The sequence below is a fragment of the Poecilia formosa genome, unplaced genomic scaffold (assembly GCF_000485575.1).
Source record: "Poecilia formosa unplaced genomic scaffold, Poecilia_formosa-5.1.2 Scaffold491, whole genome shotgun sequence".
NCBI classification, from domain to species: domain Eukaryota; kingdom Metazoa; phylum Chordata; class Actinopteri; order Cyprinodontiformes; family Poeciliidae; genus Poecilia; species Poecilia formosa.
This window is the reverse complement of record NW_006800430.1, coordinates 43,387-65,893: the sequence shown is the minus strand read 5'-3', so window position 1 is coordinate 65,893 and position 22,507 is coordinate 43,387. Positions and strand designations below refer to the sequence as shown.

At 36.0% G+C, this 22,507-nt stretch overlaps 1 protein-coding gene and 1 long non-coding RNA gene across 2 annotated transcripts in view; one reads left to right on the top strand and one right to left on the bottom strand.

Annotated features, from left to right (window-relative positions):
• Positions 1–11,242, top strand: part of LOC107833980 (uncharacterized) — a 15,086-nt gene extending 3,844 nt beyond the window's left edge. Inside the window, exons 3-4 of the long non-coding RNA XR_001659742.1 lie at positions 713–726; positions 11,232–11,242. This is a non-coding gene — a long non-coding RNA (uncharacterized LOC107833980). The remainder of the gene's footprint in view (positions 1–712; positions 727–11,231) is intronic.
• On the bottom strand, positions 10,011–21,179 carry LOC103156653 (interferon-induced protein 44-like). Its single transcript, XM_016664512.1, has 10 exons — positions 21,126–21,179; positions 20,834–20,871; positions 20,196–20,213; positions 19,968–19,985; positions 19,749–19,782; positions 17,281–17,482; positions 12,081–12,227; positions 11,771–11,939; positions 11,389–11,489; positions 10,011–11,309 (listed from the first exon to the last, which is right to left on the bottom strand). The coding sequence occupies exons 2-10, from the start codon at positions 20,856–20,858 to the stop codon at positions 11,148–11,150; spliced, it is 876 nt and encodes a 291-aa protein (XP_016519998.1). The 5' UTR covers positions 20,859–20,871; positions 21,126–21,179; the 3' UTR covers positions 10,011–11,147.
• Positions 21,180–22,507: the final 1,328 nt, after the last annotated feature.

Sequence of the window (22,507 nt, the reverse complement as noted above, 5' to 3'; positions counted from 1 at the left end):
CATTAGCCAATGAAACGCGGCCCCTGTGGTAAGGTCCGTTGCTAGACCTGTTATGGCTCAATATTGGTCCATATATAAGGCGCACCGGATTATAAGGCGCACTGTCGGCTTTTGAGGAAATTGAAGGTTTTTAGGTGCGCCTTATAGTGTGGAAAATACGGTATGTATGTATGGATGGATGCTTTGTCTTGGACGAATGCTTAAAATGTCACTGACAAGACAAAACCACTTATATGATTTTAAAAGAGGAACTATTGTCCTTTAATTTATTGTACACAAAAGTTCTTAATAATAAATATTTCTAAACAAAATTGCAGAATGTTGCTGTTTTCATCTGTTCTAATTGGGTCAAACGCCAGTGCCATCTTGTGACATAATCAGAGTAAGGCAAACAGGTAAATGACTAAGGCTGAATATTCAGAAGCAGAGAAAGTTGTGAGAATTTCGGTGACTTTTTGAGCAATTTGTCAAGAGACTTGGAGGGAGAAACATTAGCAATTGGGTAAAACTGAAAACCTCAACATGGACCACTACTGCACAGATTAGACCCTCTGTGTGGACCAAAAAGCACAGGACCAGGGGCTGGTTTTTACCAGGCTACTTTAAACTATATAAAAAAAAAATGAAATAATATTTACTACAATGAGTATGTGGATGAAAGGAAATAAATTTATTAGAACCTTGCAAGCTGGGAAAAAGATAGTCGAAGGAGTCTTGTGACTCCAAGTGTTTCTTTCCAACACATACAGATTATTCCATGCATGTTGAATATTTTAGGAGTCCACACCCAGCTCTGTGGAAACTTTTGTTTCTGGTTAAACAGATCAAAAAACGTTTTTTATCTGATTTCACCAACATACCGTGTCTACTAGAAACACACTAACCATGACTTAACAAAGTAAAAAATTTTCCATTAGAGGCAGCAAACATATATCTATCCACCATCGCTGCCTGATGAGGTGGAGCAACTAGATCTGTTGCCTTGGGCCCAGGTTGGAGAGGGACCTGAAGTAGGCCTTCACACTATCAAATTATGTTTGAGAATATGGTTTTCATATATGCCTTTTGGTAAAGAAAAACAAATGGCTAATATTTAATTTGCTCTCCTTGGAGTAGTGCTGAATAACTTCAGACCCCCATCCATATTGAAAAAATGTTTGGCCACTGACACAACTTCTTAGTTCATTAAACTGATAAACTGTGCTGCTCCACGGTCTGCTGGCGACAGAGCAGCAGTCACTTTCTTTCAGTTTCTTCAACAAGTGAATCAAATCTGATTGGCAGATCAGCTGGTTTCAGTGACATGAAAAGACTATGGCATTCTACTTATCTAATCTTTTGTGTTATCACTGGTATTTTTAACAGTTAGGATCTGTGTCCTACCAGCTCTACTGGTTTCACAGCCTTTAGAGCAAAACAGACCAGCAGAATGGAAATGCTGCTGCATTAGTCCTGAAGTACAAACCGTCAAACACTAAAAACAAGGTAAATAAAATTATATTTTCATTCTTTTATTTCTACAAAGTGGATTATTGTAAGAGATTGTTTACTTGTTATAATAAGAAGGGACTCGTCCATATTTAGGGCCCCATTTCAGAAGCTCAGGGTTTTCAATGTCAGAACTTGAGTCATGCCACAAAGGTCTCCAATAACACAGAAAAGAAGTTGTTAGATTTATCATTTATTGTTGTTTACATGAGTCTGAAAAATTTATAAATATGGAGACAAAGTGGATAAGTTGACAACAGTGTTTCTTTCATTCTGATCACATCCTCGTTAACCACTCCCATCTCTTCACCCCACAAGAGACACACTTGGTCTGTCTCTTGGCTCCGTCCACTTTGCTGGAATTTCCCATGATAAATATTTTTAGTGAAATGAAAATAAAGTAGGAATGTTCTCTGCTAATCTACACCTAGACCTAATGCTGGATTTAACTCAGGAACACACCACTGTGTGTCTTACCTCACTTACTGTATAATGTCTGGTTCTCAGTTCATGTATAGCTACTAGGGGAACTGGCTAAATATGTGCCTGTGTGCGATTTTTCTGAGCTTTAAAAGCATCCGGCCAAATAGTGAAGACAGGATCTGTCTGAGTCACTCAACTGCGATATCTCATCACCGTGTCAAATTTGTAGCATGCTAGTCTATAAATATTTAAAATTGTATTATTGTGGATGATATATTACACAACCTTAATAGTTCTGGTTAAAATTTTATTTTTCCAGACTTTGCAAGTTTTTCACATTCATGTGTGAATATTTGTATTGATAGAATCATCAGCTATTTTCTTGCACATCTGAAAGAAAGACGTGTCTGAAAATCCTTAGATTTTGCATGGACTTAAGGATAAGTCACATGGTTTCTCTCACTAAGAATGAAAGTGAAATTGCTCAAGTTCTTTAAGAGCCACTTGTTTAAGCCTAACAGACACAGTCACTTCATGCTGCAGGTTTGGAGGTGTGCTTGAGCTGCAACAGATACCCTGTTCTGATTTTTTTTTTTCCTGTTTTATCCTGGAGCAGCACATTTATTACAAAGATAGGTATCCATTCCACTGTGTTTGTTGTAACAATGAAACATATTGTTTGTGGTGTTTTTAAAATGTATTTTATCTTTACATTATTATTTCGATAATATGCTTATGTTAATTTGGTAAATAATGCAACTAATTCAACTTTAGTTTTTATTTTTGTCAGTGTTCTGGCAGTGGGAAATAGAAGTGTGTATTATTATTACATTTGCTCCATAGGTTCATAGAAGTACAATCTACCTCTGCTGTCAGTAGAACAGAGCAGGTTTTTCCTGACTTTAGAATTAAGATATTATGCCTCTGTAGAAAAGCCAAACTGATCATTCTGCTTTGCTTTTCCTATTAGATCTAAACATGCACCAGACTTCTGCAGGTGAACAACACTTTTGATATAAACATATTAGTAACAGTTAAGCTTTAGTTGTGCTTATAATTTTCCTACTTTGTATTTTGTAATTTTACTTAGTTAAAGTCCACACCATCACTTCTGGGGAGACGTTTGGTGCTGATGAAGAGCTGCTGAGTAAAGTGAGGAGGAGGATACAGCTGACCGTCACACACTGGCTGCAAAGCCTCTTCATCATCGTTTTCTGTCCCATCACCTCTCGCGTTGGGTCAGATGTGGAAGCGGCCATGAACAAGGTTCCAGGTACTAGTTTTATAATCCATCGGTTTAGACATTCAACTAGTCAAGTAATGAAACAACAACACACTCTAAGAATGTCAAATCTTCCCTTCATCTCGTTTTCTTCTTCTTTTTAGCAGGCCAAAATGTCATCCTGATTCTGATGCACCACACCCGAGACGAGGACTACTCCACAGCTGGAACGATCTGGTCTGATGAATATCCCAACATCATCCTGGATGTTCATGTTCTCTTCCATGAGACGGTGCCAGGATTGCTGCAGTGTGCTAAAAATACAGAGGCAGTCAATCAACTGGTCCGCAAATTAGATCAATGGTCTCAGAAACAACAGATCAGACAGAACAGACAACCGGAGCCATACCGTCAATCACATGATCTAAGTGAAAAGCTTGATGAATGTTGTTTCCCTTACTGGAAGATTGTAGTGCCTGTTGTTGTTCTTCTGGTGGTGTTGGTCATCATACTTCTTGCCGTTTTCTTGACAAGATGAGAAGACATAGAAAGTAAACAAAGGATTTATTTATCATTGTATGCTTCATCTAAATGATGTTCAGTTTGTACTCAATAAATCACAAATTGTATTGTATTCAAACTTTAACATGTTTTACTATTACTTAGCTTAATAACAATTATGTGTCAAAGTATTGATTACATACGTTGAAATGTTTAATTGATCATATGATGTGTACCTGTCAAGTGTCCCATTTTGATCTGGAAACTAATGTATTTTACCCCTCTTTCCTGCTGTGCCAACATATTAGCATTTTCCTGTAAATTTCTTGTTTTGTAATATAAACATTTTCAAAAGCAATACTGTGCCTCTTCAAACTGCATTCGGTCACTGGCCTCGCGAGAACTGACACATGCAGGAACACGCTGTGGTGCACATTCGGCCTGCTGCAGTATAGTGTTGAATTGTTTTGAATGTCTTTCTCTGACTTTCAGTTCTTTCTCCGACTTTCAGTTCTTTTGGACCAGTGGTTCTTAACCTGGGTTCGATCGAATACTAGGGGTTCGATGAATCGGTCTCAGGGGTTCGGTGGAGCCTCTGATGACGCCCCGCTTTGCTGCAGAGAATCACGTTACATTGCTGAGCCAATCAGAGCTGCGGAGGAGCACTGATTGAAGGAGCTCCACTCTCAGCATGGATTTGAACTTGTGTCTTTAATTACTTCAGCAAAGCTCACAGTTTTTTCCAAATTTTGTAGCTTTCGGTGTAAATCTGCTCCTCAGTCGCATCTTTTCGGGGTTGCTACTGCCTCTAGTGGCGTGGGGTGGTAACACAACTAATTTAATTACATTACTAAATCAGAATACCGCAGTCTTTATTATTTAATATTAATTTTTCATTCTCTTAAGAATATAGAGCTAATTAAATGATCTAAACAAGACCTTAAAGTGGTTCCAGTTTCTCTCGATGGCCAACCTGTTGAAACTGTGGCTAATTTTAAATAACTTGGGTTGTTCCTGGACAGTCAGCTCAACTTTGCTGAAAACACTGACTATATTTTGAAGAACTGTTCTCAGAGACTCTACCTTTTAAGAAGACTTAGTGATCATGTCTTGAAATTTGGGGTGTGTGGTGGAGATCATATTTTATTTATCACTTCAGAAGGGTTCAGTGAATGCGTATATGAAACTGGTGGGTTCGGTACCTCAAAAAAAGTTAAGAACCACTGTTTTGGACAAATTATGTTAACACCAGTAAAACACATGTAGCCACTGGTTAAAAACCATGCACTTAAGGCCTTTTAATATTTACAAGGTTGGTTGTATGTACACACAAAATATAAGTGAGAAACTTGTATTGTTTTTGTAAATTTTTATCGAGTGATTATATACATTCGGGGAGCGGTTACTGTTGTGAGTAGCGTGAGAAATAATGGAAAAGGCAGAAAGCCAAAGCGTTTCTGGAAGGGACTTGTGTTCTTACATAAGTGTATTCTTGTGTGATCAATTATCTCATTAGTTTAAAGACTGTAGTGAATTTCCTATCTTTGAAGTAGTTTAGGTTAACGAGGGACAAGTGAACTCAACATAGAAGAAAAACGGGACAAAGAAGGGTATTATGGGAAGAAGAAGAGCAGGAGAAGACAAGGAGGAAGCTAATGGAGACCATGTGCAGAGGTTTAAGTGGGGGAAGGAACTGGACTGTTTTATGCACTTTCTGCAAACCTATATAGGAAACCTGCAGAAGTGTGTTTGATTGAATAACTGCAGCTGATCCGAGGTGGCGAGGGGAAAGCGTCAACATGGTGACTCTGGTTTTAACATGATTGAGGAGGAGTCCTGCAACTCGCGTGGCGGAGTTCTAAAAGGGATTACTGCCCCGCCTCAATCTCAGCTGCTGAATTATTCTTAAGCTAGAACTCGTCGGCTGGAAAACATGAAAAAACATGTTTGCGTGTGTCTGCATATAAACATGTATAGCCTAATACATATTATTCAGTATTAATCATTATTTATTTATGTTTATATTTATATAAATATGTATTGATAAGACAAGAGCGGTCCATTAGGCGTCTGTCCTTTTGTTATGTCTGTGAAAAACGGCCTGCTCTACGGAAGACGGGTCCTTCGAAGGCCACGAATATGGACGACCAGAAGAGAGAAGCTGTAGCCTCCGGCTAGCTGCCTAGCCTCCATCTCGGCGTTATGTTGCTTAGCAACCGTGACAACGTGAAGCACAGAGCAGCGAAGGAAAAAAAAGGACTCAAAGTTGTTGTTTTTACTCTTTATTTCTGTATTATTCTTCACCTTTTGTAATAAAGGTTGTTCCATAGTAAAAAGGAAACCTGTTTGTCTGATTATAAAATGTTTAAACACGTATCATTTGCCTCAGTCCTCGCGCGCACAAATGCTAAAGATGCATACCCTAAATTCGGACACAGCTGTTTTTTGTTCGACTCCCTCTACTGGTCTGGAGCACTTCCGTTTTCAGCACTTTTTGTTTGCATCTTGATTTTTGGTTTACATGTCTTTTTATGTTTGCTGCATTTCATTTGCTGTTGTATTCTTTTTGTTTGCGTCTCTTTTTTTGTTTGCATATTTTCTCTGTTGCTGCGCATTTGCACAGATAATGCCTTGTTCACACTAAATATTTGTGAGCAAAACTCATAAAATTTAATATCGGGTAAGAAATGTTAATGCAATTTGAAACAAGAACTAAATAACTACTTATTTAGTTAAGTTGCTAAAGAAGTAGTTATTTTAACTTGATATTGTGAGGAAAAAATAGAGAAATGTGTGCTCTTTAGGTGAGGGCAGTTTTTTTTCTTGCATATTGTCAAATAATTATTTCCTTTAAATTGCAGCATTTAGTTCAATCTCACAATTCAAGATTAATGAACGTTAGACAACATGTCTCCTGTTGTTAAATCAACTTCATGAACTAAATTTCTGAGTTAAAATCATAACTGTTTTCTTGTTGACTTGATTTCATTTACAAGGCAGCAGTTGGACTTTCATTTTAAGGTTAAACCAGCTTCAAATGTTTTACAGTGTGTAACTCGGAACATTTCCACTCTGTTTGGCTATTGTGCTCTAAAGACTGTGAAACAAGTAGAACTCGTAGATCCTGGATCCTAATACCAGAGAAAACAACACAAAAGATTAAGTAAGTAGAATGCCATAGTCTCTTCTTGTCACTGCATGCATCTTTGCAACTGAACTGCCAATCAGGTTTAATTCAATTGTTGAAGAAACTGAAAGAAGGTGACTGCTGCTCTGTTGCCAGCAGATCATGGAACAACACTAGTGACATCTGTATTTCCCAGAAACAGGCCCAGATAGGGAAGTCACAAGATGTAATTTAGCAGCATCTGTGGATGAATTTTCTATTTTTGCAGTCAAAAATACTTTAACTGCAAGTAGTTTGTAGCTATTGCGTTTGTTAACACAAAATAAATTTTAACATTTTTCTTTTCCCAGATTTTTCATTTTTATTTCTCGTAAATGCACATTGAGTGTTGAATGCATGGACTGATTGCTCGTGATAAACAAATGGTTGACGAAAGCATGCTCTGCCAGCTCAATGACTTTCATTGACAACCACAGGATTTTTTGGCAGCAATTTCATCCTTTCAGACGTGGCAGATGGCATCTCAATAAAGCTATTTACTACAAACTTATTTCAGTTTATCAGTAGCCACAACAACATGATCACCACCTCAGAAGAACAGGCTCAATGATGCCTGATTAGGAGGGAGCCCACCGCAGAGCAGGAACACACTATTCCAAAACAAAATGACAAAATAGCAACTGGAGACAGAGCGACTGGTGCCCCCACTAACGCCACCTCCCTGCTCTGCTCCCCTACTCCTTCATCAAAGTCCCAAAACATCTCTGAAGAAATGCCTTCACCTGGACTAAAGTTTTTCAAATTCATGGATGGAATAAATCAACAAGTTCTCCATGGTATTTTCCCTCTTAGTGCTCACATAGCAGACTTGATAGAAATCTGACATTGGGTTCCAGACAATAGTCTTACATCTATTTTTACACCGTGGATGAGATGGAGGTGTGTTACATCAATCTGGCTCTTGGGTGTTGGCTGTTTTGCTAAGGACTGTGAAACAAGTAGAACTCGTAGATCCTGGATCCTAATACCAGACAAAACAACACAAAAGATTAAGTAAGTAGAATGCCATAGTCTCTTCTTGTCACTGAATGCATCTTTGCAACTGAACTGCCAATCAGGTTTAATTCAATTGTTGAAGAAACTGAAGGAAGGTGACTGCTGCTCTGTTGCCAGCAGATCATGGAACAACACTAGTGACATCTGTATTTCCCAGAAACAGGCCCAGATAGGGAAGTCACAAGATTTCATTTAGCAGCATCTGTGGATGAAACTTTGTGAAGATGGTGTGAAGAATTTGTAAAAACTTAACTTTTTGATTATCTCAACCTGGAGTGGAGTTTTATCTGTGGATCAAATCAGATATAAAAAGGAGCACCACCACACAAAGCTCTGAAAGTTAGGATTATAATTTAGAAGTGAACCCTGCACTGGTAGGCAACCAAGGCAGCATCTTTAAAACAGCAGCTATGTTCATTCTTCTGAAAGTCAGTAGCCTCACTCCAATATTTGGACCACCTGAAGATGGGCAAGTTCCTTCTTATTAAAATAAATAAGCAGTCTGTTACAATAATCCAGTTGTAGAAACAAGTATGAAATATCATCTCAGGTTCCCTTACATAGGCGTAACTTCCTGAAGGACTGATGTGGACATGTTCCCTCTCCCCACCAACTCTGGCCTGACGGGGACCGTCCCCATCAATATTTCCTGCATCTTTTTTTCTTTATGTGCCTGCATTTATTTGCGGACAGTAACTCAGCAGCAGTTGCACGCTGTATTCAAAGTGTTAGGAGACAGTTAATGGTTTTTAAAATTAATATGTAAAAGGGTAAAATCATGCTCTAAAAACGTATTTTGTTATACTTATTTGAGGAATTCCAAGGTTTCTTTTATATTTTCTTTGTAAACTGTTTTTACGTTATATAATTCACAATAGAACTTTTCAATCACAGTTTTCATTTCTTCTGTGTTGTATACTATTTTCCCATTTTCTGTGTTTAGCTCAGAAAGAAAACTTGGATTATTTATTATTTTCTTAAAACTTTAGGGACTTTATCCTTTTTTTTCTTTCAGGAATATTTATTGATACTCAAACAGTTAAATTAACAGCACCACGTTTCAGAATAAAATACAATAATTTCCTTTAAATTAGACTAGAAAGACATCAAAAAGTGGGACATTTAAAAAGTCTATGTTCAAAAGTTGTGCAGGACCAGGATGGCTCCCATCAAGACTTGGGGCCATCCTGTTCTTCCAAGAAGCCCTGGTGCTCCTTCCCGCCTGCCTCACCTGGAGAGCCAGGCTGCTGCTGCTGGGAACTTCATCCAAATGGGTGCAGAGGCAATGCTTCTTTGTGGCTGTGTCCTTATTCTAAAACTGTCTTACGTCATACCCTCTATTGAAATGCAGGGTGAGGATACAATTCAGGTCAACTTCAGTTGAACTTCAGTGATTTTTCTTGAAAAATCTAATCTTGACGTTCCTGTTGACTTTCCTTTTCATTGAATTAAAACGAGCACTGTGGTGCCTCCAGCATGCCGGCATGGCTAGCCGCCATGCTGGAGGCACCACGAGGTAAAGGATAAAACCTTTACTAAAACCCGATAACTAAAACCAAATACAAAACTAAAAGGAATACATGTTTTCCACTATCCAGTGGTCAATAGCTCAACCAGGGACAAAGTTTAATAGATCTCTAAACAGTGGTAACAGCCAAGTCACAGTGACTATGAGTATCACCACCCATTGGAGAAAACCGCTGTTCTTAGCCAACAGGCTGAGAAGCTTTGAAAAAGAACAGCTATAGCAAAATGAACATTTGCCTTAGTGCACAAGTGTCACATCAATGTAACACACTTGCATCTCACTCACGGTGCAACACAGGATATAAAACCATGCCGCAAAGCGTTCTGGAAAATAATTCCCACTAGTCTTTTTCTTCTTTCAGTTTTTTAAGTGCTAAATTAAAAACTCGTTTATTCAACTCCTGGAAGTTTGACAAAATGAATAAAAAGTTAACTTACTACTGTAAGTTTATCTTTCACAAACTCACATTTAGGTTCAAAATCTAAAACTCACAAAAATAATTTGACAAAGAATAGAAGGTAGTGGACACAACTAAATTCAGCACAAATGTTTTACAGTGTACAATTTATAATGTCAAGGTGGCTTTGCTATTTAGTTTAATGTACAGCCAAACAAAATATATCAAGAAATTTTAGGTTTGCAATACTTAAATCACACAACATAACTTCATTTGTTTTTATGTTTTTTAATTTTCTTTAGGACACTGGTTATACGGTACAGTAGGGATTGATCAGCAAGGTATCCCACAATGCATTGGGCCACCAGCAGCAACGAGTTAAACCACTTTTTTATTTGTTACAAAAATCAGTTCTAAGATGTTTAAGGTGAAAACATAGATGCTAAAGCTTCATCTATGCAGCCACTTCATCAAGAACAAGACGCTGTGGTGGCGCAGGGGCAAAGCACAGCCCAGATATGGAGGCCTTAGCTCTCATGGTGGTGGTTGCAGGTTCAATTCCCAGCCTGGTGACATTTCCACATGTTTTCTCATTACCCTATGTCCTGCCAAGTTACTTTCAAATAAAGCCCACTAGAGCCAACAAAACCTTTTAAGAATGAGACACTTTCAGAGCAGTAGAGCTCTTATTGGCTAGTGTTTAGCATTTATATTTGCATACCTTAAACTGCACCATGAGTTATTTGTTGTATGCTCACTGTCAACCCACTCTGCCTGATCCTGAAGCCTTGCAAGTGATTAGGTTTTTCTATAATTTCTGTTTAATTTTAAGCAGAGTTTAATTGTATATAAGAGAAAAGTTAAAATTTTTGTATAACTTTGCAATATCATGTTAAAAATATCCCAAGCACCAATAAACTATTTTGAATGAAAAAAAAATAGTAAAGTTTAAGCAGAGACAAATAAAAGGTGGATGTACAACTTTCATATACTAACATTTCATGTTTTAAAAAAATGTGTTGATTTTTTTTAGACAACTTGTTTGCATAATTATGTTAGATTTTACAATGTACTTCCAAATTTTATTTACTACATTGAACAGTTTGGTAGTTTATACAAAGTTCAGTTTTGCTTAATCTACTTAAAGTTAAGTTCACTTTACTTGAATTTTATTTTTCATGTAAAGAAATAAAGTACTTTAAACAAAGAACAGTCTTGATTGATCAACATGAATAGATTATGCAAATAGTTGCCTTCATTCCTTTAAGTAGAAAGAGCAGAATATTTTTAACAGCGTAAATTTTAAATGAAAAATTTATATAATTTGGTTAGATAATTTTTCACTAATATAAACAATGCCGCTACTTTGATTTTCATGCACATCCCCACAAACAGTTTTGTGGCTTCACAGTTTGTCAGCGTAGTCGTCTCCAAAGTCAACCATCAGCCTCAGAGCACTCAGGATCAGAGTGTCGACGTCTGGATTCAGCTGAGTTTCATCACTGTAGTTCTTTACTGGGAGGATGCAGTTCATTGGGATCCCCAGCCTGGAGCTGAAGTCTCTCATCTATACATAAAAAAATAAATGTAAATTTACTTTGAGTTAGGTTTTGTTTCCTGTTAGAATAAATCTTTCTATGACTCACCTTTTTCTTTAAATATGTGCTCTTGTAGACGTTTCTCAGATTTTTTTGTGTTTCCCCACAGGCTGCATCAATGTGGGTGAGAATCGCCATCTGAGGGATTCCTGTGGATACAGAGAGTTTTCTTTTATTATATCTTAATATTGCATTAGCAATAAATATATTTTAACTGGTTTGTAAAATGAATTCTTCTCAGAATTTTTTTACAAGTGGCAAATACAATATCATGAAAAAAGGACTAAACTGCTACTTTAATTTCTTTTCTAAGCATTTTTTACTTCAACCTCTACTGTTAAAATAAAGTTTAAGTATTTTTGCTAACTTGTGTTTGCAGTTACATTGCTTTACTGGATGCAAGTTTTATTTTTATTTTTTTGTTTCTTACCCAGATCACTGGCTGCTTCTCTGATTTCCCTCATTTTCTTTAAAACATCCTGCTTCATTTCTGGTGCATTAACATTGAAAATGCAGACTAGAACATGAACTCTGTCACTGATGGACGGGGAAGAGATGAAGCCAGGATCACCATGAGAAAGAGAAGATACAGGATTGAACTGTGGGGGGGGAAAAGATAAAATTGCAATGAAAATGTATGTTTTACATAAAGTAAGCTAGCTGTTACAGCTTTAAAATTTAAGTCCATAAGGACAGATCTTTTAGGTGACTTGAATATGATTAAAATACACTACATGTACCTTATAACCATCATTCACGTGACCCTTCAAGGCCAGTTTGATGTCGTCTGCTCTGACTCCTCTTCCATCTCCGTCCTCCAGACCCATGATGTCATTGAACACAAATGGATAGCTTTCTTTGCCTTTTTTAAATTTATGTGTTTTATACTGAGAGAAAAATGAAAAGGAGGTTAAGCTGTTTTAAAAGTAAACAGCTGACATATAGCTGCTAAAAATACATTTAAAAATTGAGAAGAGCAGCAGAAGTGCTTGAGAATACATATTTTAATTTTGAGCTTAAAGTCATTTTTCGAAATAAAATTCTGAACATGTTGCTACATTAATCTTGGTGGAATAGTTCCCAATATGTCTCCCAGATAGCACATGATGATAATTCAGTATTGAATTATGGTCAGAAAAGTTGATTGTTGGTTGAGGTTGAAGGTTGATTGTTTGATCAACCTTCAAACAATCATCAAATTCTAGTTATTTAACTAATGTTGAAAATATGTTATTGAATCAATATTGTTTTGTGGTCGAATTCTAATGACTGAAGTGCCGATATCTAATCCAGTGTTTCTCAACCCTGGTCCTCAGCCCCCCCCCTTCTTCTTCTTTTGATTTTTATTGGCGGCTGGCATCCAATTTAAAGTCATCAGAGATCTCAGAGGAAATTTAACACGCCTCAATGATGTGTAGGATGTGCAAATTCACATCTTAACACACCCATTAATACATGTATGAATGCATGAGCATGTACTGGCATACACACAAATACTTGTTCATATCCTAAATACGACTCATTAACCCAGTGTTATTTAAGAACCTAAATAAGAGATTTCTAACATAATTTGATTTATTATCTAATAGACTAATCATAGACAGTCCTATATTCTTTCTGCTTAGTAACAACTTTAAAAGCTGACGTTCCTATGAGTATTTATCACATTCTAACAAGACATGCTCTACTGTTTCCACCTGATTGCAATAACTACAAGCCCCAGTCTCATGCTTTCCTATTTTAAAGAGCAAACTGTTAAGTCCAGAATGTCCAATTCTAAGTCGAGTCATAACTACTTCCTCTTTCCGCCTTCCACTCAGATAATTACTATCTCCCACACTCTTTTGAATTGTATATAGTTGTCTCCCATTATCATGATTATCCCATAGCTCCTGCCAAATCTTAATAATTTCTTGTTGAATGTTAGATTAACCCTCACTTTTACTTAAAGGAATATTCAAATGAACAATTTCTGATTTCAAGGCCTGCTTAGCTAGAATATCTACTTCCTCATTTCCTTCTATACCTGCATGTGCAGGAATCCAGACAAATTGAACCAAGTATTTATTGTTATGAAGATGAACTAATAATTGATATATTCTTAATATCAAATCTAATCTGCAAGATTTGCCAGATTTAATACTTAATAATGCTGCTCGACTATCTGATGCTATAATAAATGTACTTTCTTCCCTAGTATCATTATCAAGCAACCATTCTAAGGCTAAAATAATGGCTGATAATTCAACTGTAGAAACACCTAAATGCTCAGCTGTTCTCCTCTTAATCAAGACTTTATGGTGTGGGATATCCACTGCTGCCCCAGTTCTACCACTACTTGGATCTTTAGATCCATCTGTATATATAACTATGTTGTCTTTATCTTTCAAAATATCTATTAACTACAACCCACTCTGGAGTCTTACCCTTTTCAAAAATTTCCCTTAATTGAAAATCAACTTCTGGAGATATAAATAACCATGGAGGAATTTCAGATTGAGGAACTGTAGCACTATACTGGAGTAAAGTTAAACCAAGATGTTTTGTCTTTATGTCCCCAATCCATCCAAAACTATTACAATTTAATTTATGATGTTCCCAACATTCCTTCAGCACCATCTTAGCTGGATGATCATACTTATGTCCTTGTAGGTTCACCCAGTACATATACATTAGTTTGAACCTTCTTAATCATAAAGGAAGCTCACCAGTTTCTACTTGTAGAGCAGCTAAAGATGATGTTCTGAAAGCTCCACAACAAATTCTCAATCCTTGTGTTTGCTACCTATCAAGCTTTCTCAGATGACTGTCAGCAGCTGCCATATATGCTATACTCCCATAATCCAGAGTAGATCTCATTAGAGCCTGATAGACTCCCAACAGTGCACTTCTTGAAGCTCCCCATTCCTGTCCAGAGAGACATCTCAACAAATTATTCACTTTTTTAGATTTATTTTGAACTGATTCTATTTGATGTTTCCAAGTTAAGCTTTCATTAAAGATGACACCTAAAAACTTCACCGTTTTCACTTGTTCAAGCTTTTGTTTATAAAGGTACAACTTGACTTCCTTATGTCTTCTATAAAACCAAACAGCCAATTTGCTGCTGCTTATTTGCAGCCGGCTGCTGAATTGAATTCTCTTCTGAGCAGTTTTATGGTAAGTTTGGCAATATTACTTTGATCTTAAATGTGTTTATTGAAAAATAAGGGCATTGTTTTGTGCCCATAGTAATCCTGGTTATTTTGGGCCAAACCAGATATTTTTAATAATTGGGGTTATGTCTCCTTTTGTATTTTTTTATCCTACCCACTACTCTAGGCCTAAGTATGAAATCCCATGAAATTTTGTGGGATCTGAGTTTTTAAAAATCGGGCAAGGCCTATTGTTTGGTCTGGGAGAGTATGTGGTGGACAAGGAAATGTAAGGCTGGCTGCTCCAAGTGGGCTTTAAATCGTTTCAAATCACTTTTTAACTTTTTATTATGATGTGCTTAGGGACGTGCTTAGATGAGCCTCTGTTCCAGAACAGCTGAGTTAGATGATTACATGACCTTCTGCAGCCATCAAGAAGTGCAGAAGGTTGTTAATCATCCACAGATTCAATCCAGGTGAGGCAGAAAGGAAAAGCCTAAAACATGTTAGGCAGGTGAAACACTGAACTAAACCTGCTAATGACTGATTCAGTCTGTTGATTCTTGGATTGGTAACTGGAACTGGACTATTATTTATCAGCATATAGACACTTTTTAAGGAATTTAATCAACTTATTTGGAAATATTTGTAGTTAATGGAAGATTAAACCAGCTATTTGATGGAAGTTTATCCTGTATCTCAGTGATTCTTGAGAATAGGGACAAAACAGGTCCCATGGATAAAGCATGAAATTTGAATAAAATATACACAAAATACATTTTTTTTCAAATATCTGACTAAACTAACCTGGGTCATGTGAGCACAACAATGTATATTTTTCTTTTTTCTGGTGAATATTTTTTTTATTTTAAACATTGTAGTCGGTGGATGATGCCTGTAAAAGCCCTTGTCCAGGAGCAGAACTCAACACATTCTTATAGTTTAAAACAGTTAAAGAAATACTAAAATCATATATTATGACAATTAAGTATAAGTAGTCATATAAATAATTATAAAAGTATCGATAAATTGAATTAAAAATAATTTTTAGATATTTTCCAACTCCGTTGAAATTTGTCCTTAGTTTTTGTCAACACCGTCAGAAATGAGAATGTAAAAAATCAGGCATTATTGGGGGGCACCAGAACTTCTGAGGACCCCATGACGTTGTCTTTTCTCTTCCTTTGCTAGGAGGGCTAGTTAGCTCCGGTTAGCTTAAGTTATTCTTTAGTTTTTTCTTCTGTTTTATTCCTAAGTTGTTTGTCACAACCATGATGTGTCAACTCCATAACTGACAATTTACAAAACTTTGATGAAGTTTTGTGAAATAAAAGCTTAATTTTGGTAAACTGTAAAGATTTCATGGACCTGACGAGCTACAATATGGCCTCCTTCAGAATAACATCATATAAATTGAGGTAGTTTGGCATTTCGTCAACTCCGTCAGATGTCAACTCCGTCAAGAGTTTTTCTGACTCTTTCAGTGAAATTGTTGTCAAATCTCACTTAATTGTGCAACTAATTCATTTTAATGTATTTTACATGAATTGCATTACTTCACATATATCAAGTTTTTTTATTTTACTCACTAGTTTGTCACCACCTTCAGTTCTGGGTCAACGTCAACTCCGTCAGATGGACTTTTTGTTGTTTTTTGTTTTAAATGATATTTATTTTATTTCTTGAGAAGCATTTGTCTGTAAAATGAGTAAAAATATCACTAATGGGGTATTTTAAAAATAATTTTAGATTTATTTTTGTCAGATGTTGATGACAAAGTTCTGGGTCAGGTCGATTAAAAATTTAATTTTTTAAAAAAATTTGCAACTGGGAGCCTGTACCTTATCATCTTCACATTTCTAAACATTATTTGTCATATTTGCATACATAAGGTTGAGAAATAATAAAAAAAAAATATGGGAAAATTAAAACCCATTTTGTCCCTATTCTCAAGAATCATTGATCTATTATAATTATTTACAAAAATTCTTTATAATAAAACCAAACAGTTTGGTTTTATAGAAGACATAAGGAAGTCAAGTTGTACCTTTATGGCATAGAGACCATTTTCTGTCTCTATGCTAAAAATAACTCTGATCCTCAAGTTTTATCTTTAGGTTTTCTGATAAGCAGCCCTTTATTTTAAATTTTGATAATCTCATTTTAACGAGTGCAGTATTATAAATGCTACACCATGCTGCAATTTGATAGGTAACTGTATATGTCAACTAACATTATAATAAATATTAATGAATATTTGTTAGCATGTCCTTATTAATTTAACGGTGAGTGTACAGGGGGACTGTATGGTTTTTATTTGTTCTCAGATCTATAACCAGTTCTCTATTTAATATTTCAATGTCTTTCACTTGTCAAATGTTTATCATCATTCTAATCAGCGCCTTCCACACTCTTATTTATGTTTTTCAGCAGTTTAACCCAAACTGACAAAGACTGCAGCAAAACTGTCAAGAAGTGGCTTCATTATATGCAAGAATGGGAGGAAGACATGGCAAGGAATCAAAGTGACGCCAACCAGAGTAACTGGGGTTAGTACAACTTGTACTATTTCCCTGGTTCATACAGTACAAAGCTTAACCTCATGGATGCGGTTCTTCATGGACAGCAGACTGTTGTTCTGACAGTCAAAAAGGAGTCAAATATGTTTAAAGATCTGTCCCTCTTTTCTTAAATAAAATATAATATTAATCCCATGTTATTTTTTTAAGTTTATGTTATGAGTAAAAAGTCATAAATCTTAAAAATAAGAGTAAGCCTTTAATGTCAAACAAGAAGTTGTACTGACCTCTTTTGTGAAACTATTATCATTGGTTGTGTTGTCGGCCAGAGCTTCCTGGGTCATTTTCCTTCGCAGGACATTGTTGACGGAGTTGATGAAGCTGGACTTTCCTGCACCGACTGGTCCATAGAGTAAAACTCTGATGGCTTCCACTTCTTCATTTTGAGGTTCAAAATTCTTTATGTACTGCAGAAGTTCCTCTTTGTTTCTGTTAAGATGCGAAAATAAAGATTACAACTTAAGTGATATATTTTATAGATTAATAACACAATAGTGGAAGGTATTCACATTGAATTTAAAGTATATATAAAAGGAACTAAAACTAAAAATGTTAAAACCTGCATTCACACCAGGGTCCAAATGAACTGAAAATTTGTCTATATTATATAACACATGTCCACCGTTTCTTCTATTGCATACGCATAAACAATCTAGCCTTTTTGCTCATGGAGCCCTGTCATATTTTCACCAAAGAGTTAAGAATATATGAAGACATTTTCACTGAGGCTCTTGAAATGTTCGCATATGTGCAATTTTAAATTGACATGTGTGACTGTATACAAAATAGACCAGGGTATATTTAATAATTTATTGCAAGGGAATGGAATACTCTTCAAGGTAACACAAAATAAAATAATTTCCCCATCTCCCTTAGGGAGCTCCTCAGGAAATTGGTTTCTGTTTAATAAAATTAAATATTTTTCTTTACAAATTATACAATCTCATGTATAATTTGTATTTCATTTTTATGAACATACAATAGAACACTCTATTTTCATGGGTAACATTATAAAATGTAAAAGATTATGACCCCTGAACACATCAAAGTGTCTCAGAAATTTCCTGCTGACAAATATATATTTTAGTCACATAGACAAATTTCCTTATAGTAGGCTATCAGTATAGTCTAGAAAATGCTTTAAGCCATTAGTTATTTAAGTAGATATCCAACTACTTACATTCAACTGCTAGTTATGAATTGACATTACGCAGGGAAGTGTAACTAGAGCCAACCTCCAACAGTCATAATGGTGGAGGCAGTGAGGCTCATAGCATTAGATTAGACATTTGATGAGGTATTTTTTCTTTATCAGCCAACATTAAGGTCAGTCACCTTGAACGACATTTTTTGAATGACAATTTGGACCTGCTTTTCAAATGTGCTAAAAAACCACCTACAATCTGATTCAGGTGGCATTGTGGATGATGCGTTATTACATTTGCATGAACTCCTCCCAGTATTTTGTACTTTCTGGTGGCCAGCATAAGCTCTGCAAATCCAAAAAGACAAGTAAAATGGATTACACCTGCTATGTTGGTCATCTTGCTGAAACAATCCTTGTGGATCAGGATTGCATGTGCAATCAAATGTACACCTGAAACTTCAACTTTTTAAAGGTCAGGCCCCAAGTCTTTATTTTTTGCTCTAGTGGCCTTTATTTGATAATTATTGGACAGGAAAGTGGGTAATGAGAGAAAGGGGAAGACATGCAGCAAAAGGTCACCAAAGCCAGGAATCAAACCTGCGACAGCTGCGTCAAGAACTAAAGCCTCTGTATGTGGGTTGTGCTTAACCCCTGCGCCACCACAGCACACCCGATGCCCCAAGTCTTTTTGAACCAGATGAAAAATGATGAGGGGCACAAAATGGATATGAGTGAAAAAGTTGTCCTGGGTTCAATTTCCTCGTGATCTCCCATGTGTGGTGGGTTCTCTGCGGGTACTCCGGCTTCCTCCCACCTTCCAAAAGCATCACTGTCATGTTAATTGGTCTGTATTAATTCTCCTTATGAGTGTGTGTGTGTGCATGGTTGTTTGTCCTGTCTGTCTCTGTGTTGCCCTGCAATGGACTGGTGATTTGTCCAGGGTGTACCCCACCTCTTGCCCGTTGAAAGCTGTAGATAGACACCAGCACACATCGCAAACCCAGAGGAATAAAGGTGTAAGAAAATAGATGGATCTCTTGATCTCATATGTCAGGCTGTGTAGCTACCATGTCCGCTGTTTTGATGACTGAAGTTCCTTCAGGGTGTTCTCCTCCCCTGTGGTGAATATTGGCTTTTCCTGGTTCCATTTGAATGCTTTGGGTGGCCCTTCAGGCCTGTTTATTAGGATCTAGGCTGAGGAGGTGTATTTTATCAGGTGGTGGTTTTGATTCAAATAGAGCTATGAAGGATGGTTGTTTTTGGTTGCTAGAATTGTTGTAGAAAAAAAGGTGTATTGGAATGCTGGGTATGTAATTTTGGGGATGATGTTGCGGGATTTTGGGGATAATAACTGGGCTGTGTGGTTATGGTTTCATTCATCATAGTGAGATTTTGTTTTTGGGTAAAGTCCAGTCTTTCTGAGACATTAATAAGGGGTATGTAGAAGTCTGTATAAATTGCTCCACTGGTAAGAAGTGAAAGAAGAGACTGTGGAAGAGCAATAGACACAATGGCAACAGGCTGGTGTACAAAAATACATTCACTCACCCCCATGTTATTTCTCTCCATGGAGTTGTTAAAACTGTGATGGGGAAATTAGATCAAAATCTAAAATATGTCTTGCAATAGTAATCAGAATTTGTTATTTATATTATATGTCATTAAATACGTAGATACAGATAGTCAAGCAATCAAATAGTTAATTTAAAATAATACATTATTGAGACCAAAAAACATAAAAAGCCTTAATAACTAAGTTCTACTTACGTGGAGCCGGTGGAGGAGCTAAACACAGCAAAGCAGATTAAATTTAATTAGGCCAAAATCTGTCACTTAAAAAGTGATACAAATATTTGTATGTTTTTATGTTATATTTATAATTGGGGTTGTTATATATATGAATTGCAGTATATTAAAGCAGTATTTGAAACAGGTTGAACCTGTCAGTGGAAAGATGAGTGCATTATTGTGTGAGAGTGAAAAGAAAGTACTCACAGGAACCATGTTGAGGTTCTAAATGACAAAACAGAATAAATCACAAAAATCTTACATTTTCAGCTCCAATTCAAATCATGCTTCAATTACTACAATCTATTTTTAGGCTTCATTTTTTTTTAGGCTGAAATTACAAGACTTCTGGAAAACATTCAATAAGAAAATTAATTTCCTCTTCATGTGCAAAGCTGCTGCAGAAATGATGCAAATGTGACTCAAATGATAAGTAAAACTTAATCTTTCAACTGTTACCTGCTTAATTATGTAACTCATTGTTAGGACTTGTAAAATATAAACACTTCATGATATTGCTTAACATTTATTATGAACAAAATGAAATGAGATGGTCAAGTCACAGAAGAGGCATGACACAGCAAGAAACTTAATATCGTCCCATTGATTTTAATCATGAATGACGTTTTTACAAAACGAGCACATATATATCTTTACACATTCTTAGCTGACATCACAAGACTTTGTATTTAACAAAATACTTGTCATGTTCTGAGTGTCAGACCTAGCATTAGGTAGATCCTATAAAGTTGATTCATTGTTTAGCTGTAAATTCATTTAAAAGCTGAAAGTAAGTCAAAGTATCTATTACCAGCGTCTCAATGGAACAAGTTTGTAATACTTACCAGGTGATGAAGAGCCATTCCCCATGACTGGAAAAAATCTGCTATGAGAGAAAGAATGAAGAGTTTTCACTGCACCCTCTATTTTTCTATTTGATTTGCATTTTTTTTATCACAACTATTTTGAAGCTATGCTGTCATTTATTTTTATTCATAAGAATAGAAAATAACTTGTTTGTAGCAATTACCAACGCAAGCCCCAACATATTATTAAAACATGGAGCAGTTTAAACAATTAACCTGAATTTATGAGCCACAGCAGCTGTAGAGCAGATATTTTATGTGCTGAGCTTACCTGAAGAGGTGATGTGCTGCAGGGGTGGAGAACTGCCACAGTGATGATCAAAGGAAAAACTCAAACTATTTGTAGGATTTTTTTCTTTCACTTTTAGTTTGAATAGATTACCTTACCACTACTGCCTCTCTCTACCATCCAATGTATGGAATAGGGGTTTTTAGCATGTGTAATAATAAAAAAAACATGCAACTTGAAATATTCAGCATTACAGCCTTCAAGAAGTTTTTTTACTACATATTTATTCATCAAAAGATAGGAAAATATTCATATTATCTCTAATACTTAGAATTATTACAAGTATTAATTTTTCTAAAGCTTGAATTTAATGGTCCAGGATTGTTAAGGGTTGAACCAGAAAAATAAATAGTGAAATTAGACCACAGCCCTTGCTGTATGAAATCTTTTAATTGTTTGGAGTAGTTTAGCTTAGTCACACACACAAACTGAAATCAGATAAGCCTTAACCAGGCTACACATAGTCATATGTACAGAAAACACAAAGGATTGCTCTGCTCTTTGAAACAGGCAGAGCTGTTGTGTAAAAATCAACTGTTACTCTTAGTTGAAGTTTCTTTTAAAGTACTTTTTTCTTCATCCAGGATTTATGACTAAAACATTGACAACAAAGCTGTACTATATTTGTGCTTTAGTTTAGAATAAAAGGACTAAAGTTCATTCACTTATTACACTGAAAAATATAGTTGAACCAACTTATTTGAATTTCTTCAGTTGGTAACAAGTAACTTAATTAAGTTTTTCAAACTTGATTTATTTATTGAGTGGATTTAACTTTAAGTCAGTCCTACTCAAATCATTTTGTTTACTTCAAATATAGAAGTAAAATAATAAATGATCTTATTTTAAAGGATTTCTTGGCTCAGGCAGCCTCTATTTGAGAGTAGGTCATGACAGAGGGGGAAGACATGCAGCAAAGATCATCATGACAGGAACCATGTAGGACTGAGGGCTCTTTATGTGGTACAGGATCTGTGCCTGGTGAAGCTTCAATCATAATGTCAGATAGGAACACAACATTGAACTTAATTATTTCAAGTAAATTCAAAGTAAGAAGTTCCACTAAGTTAATAATGTGTAACTTTTAAATTAATTCAGCACAAAAAGTAAGATGTCATCACTAAACCAAAACAATTAAGTGAGATTAATGTAAATAAGTCAATAACCTGAACTGCAGCCAAAATCACATTTTAGAGTGTAGCATTGCTCTTTAACGCCCTCTCCTGGGGTAAAAGAACATAGAAAGACAACAGAAAAAGAAGGATAAGGAGAGTACAAGACAACACCCCAGAAGTCTGCTCTTACTCATAAAGAGTGGAAAAAACACCTTAGAACTGGGAAACCACAGTGACAAACTACATATA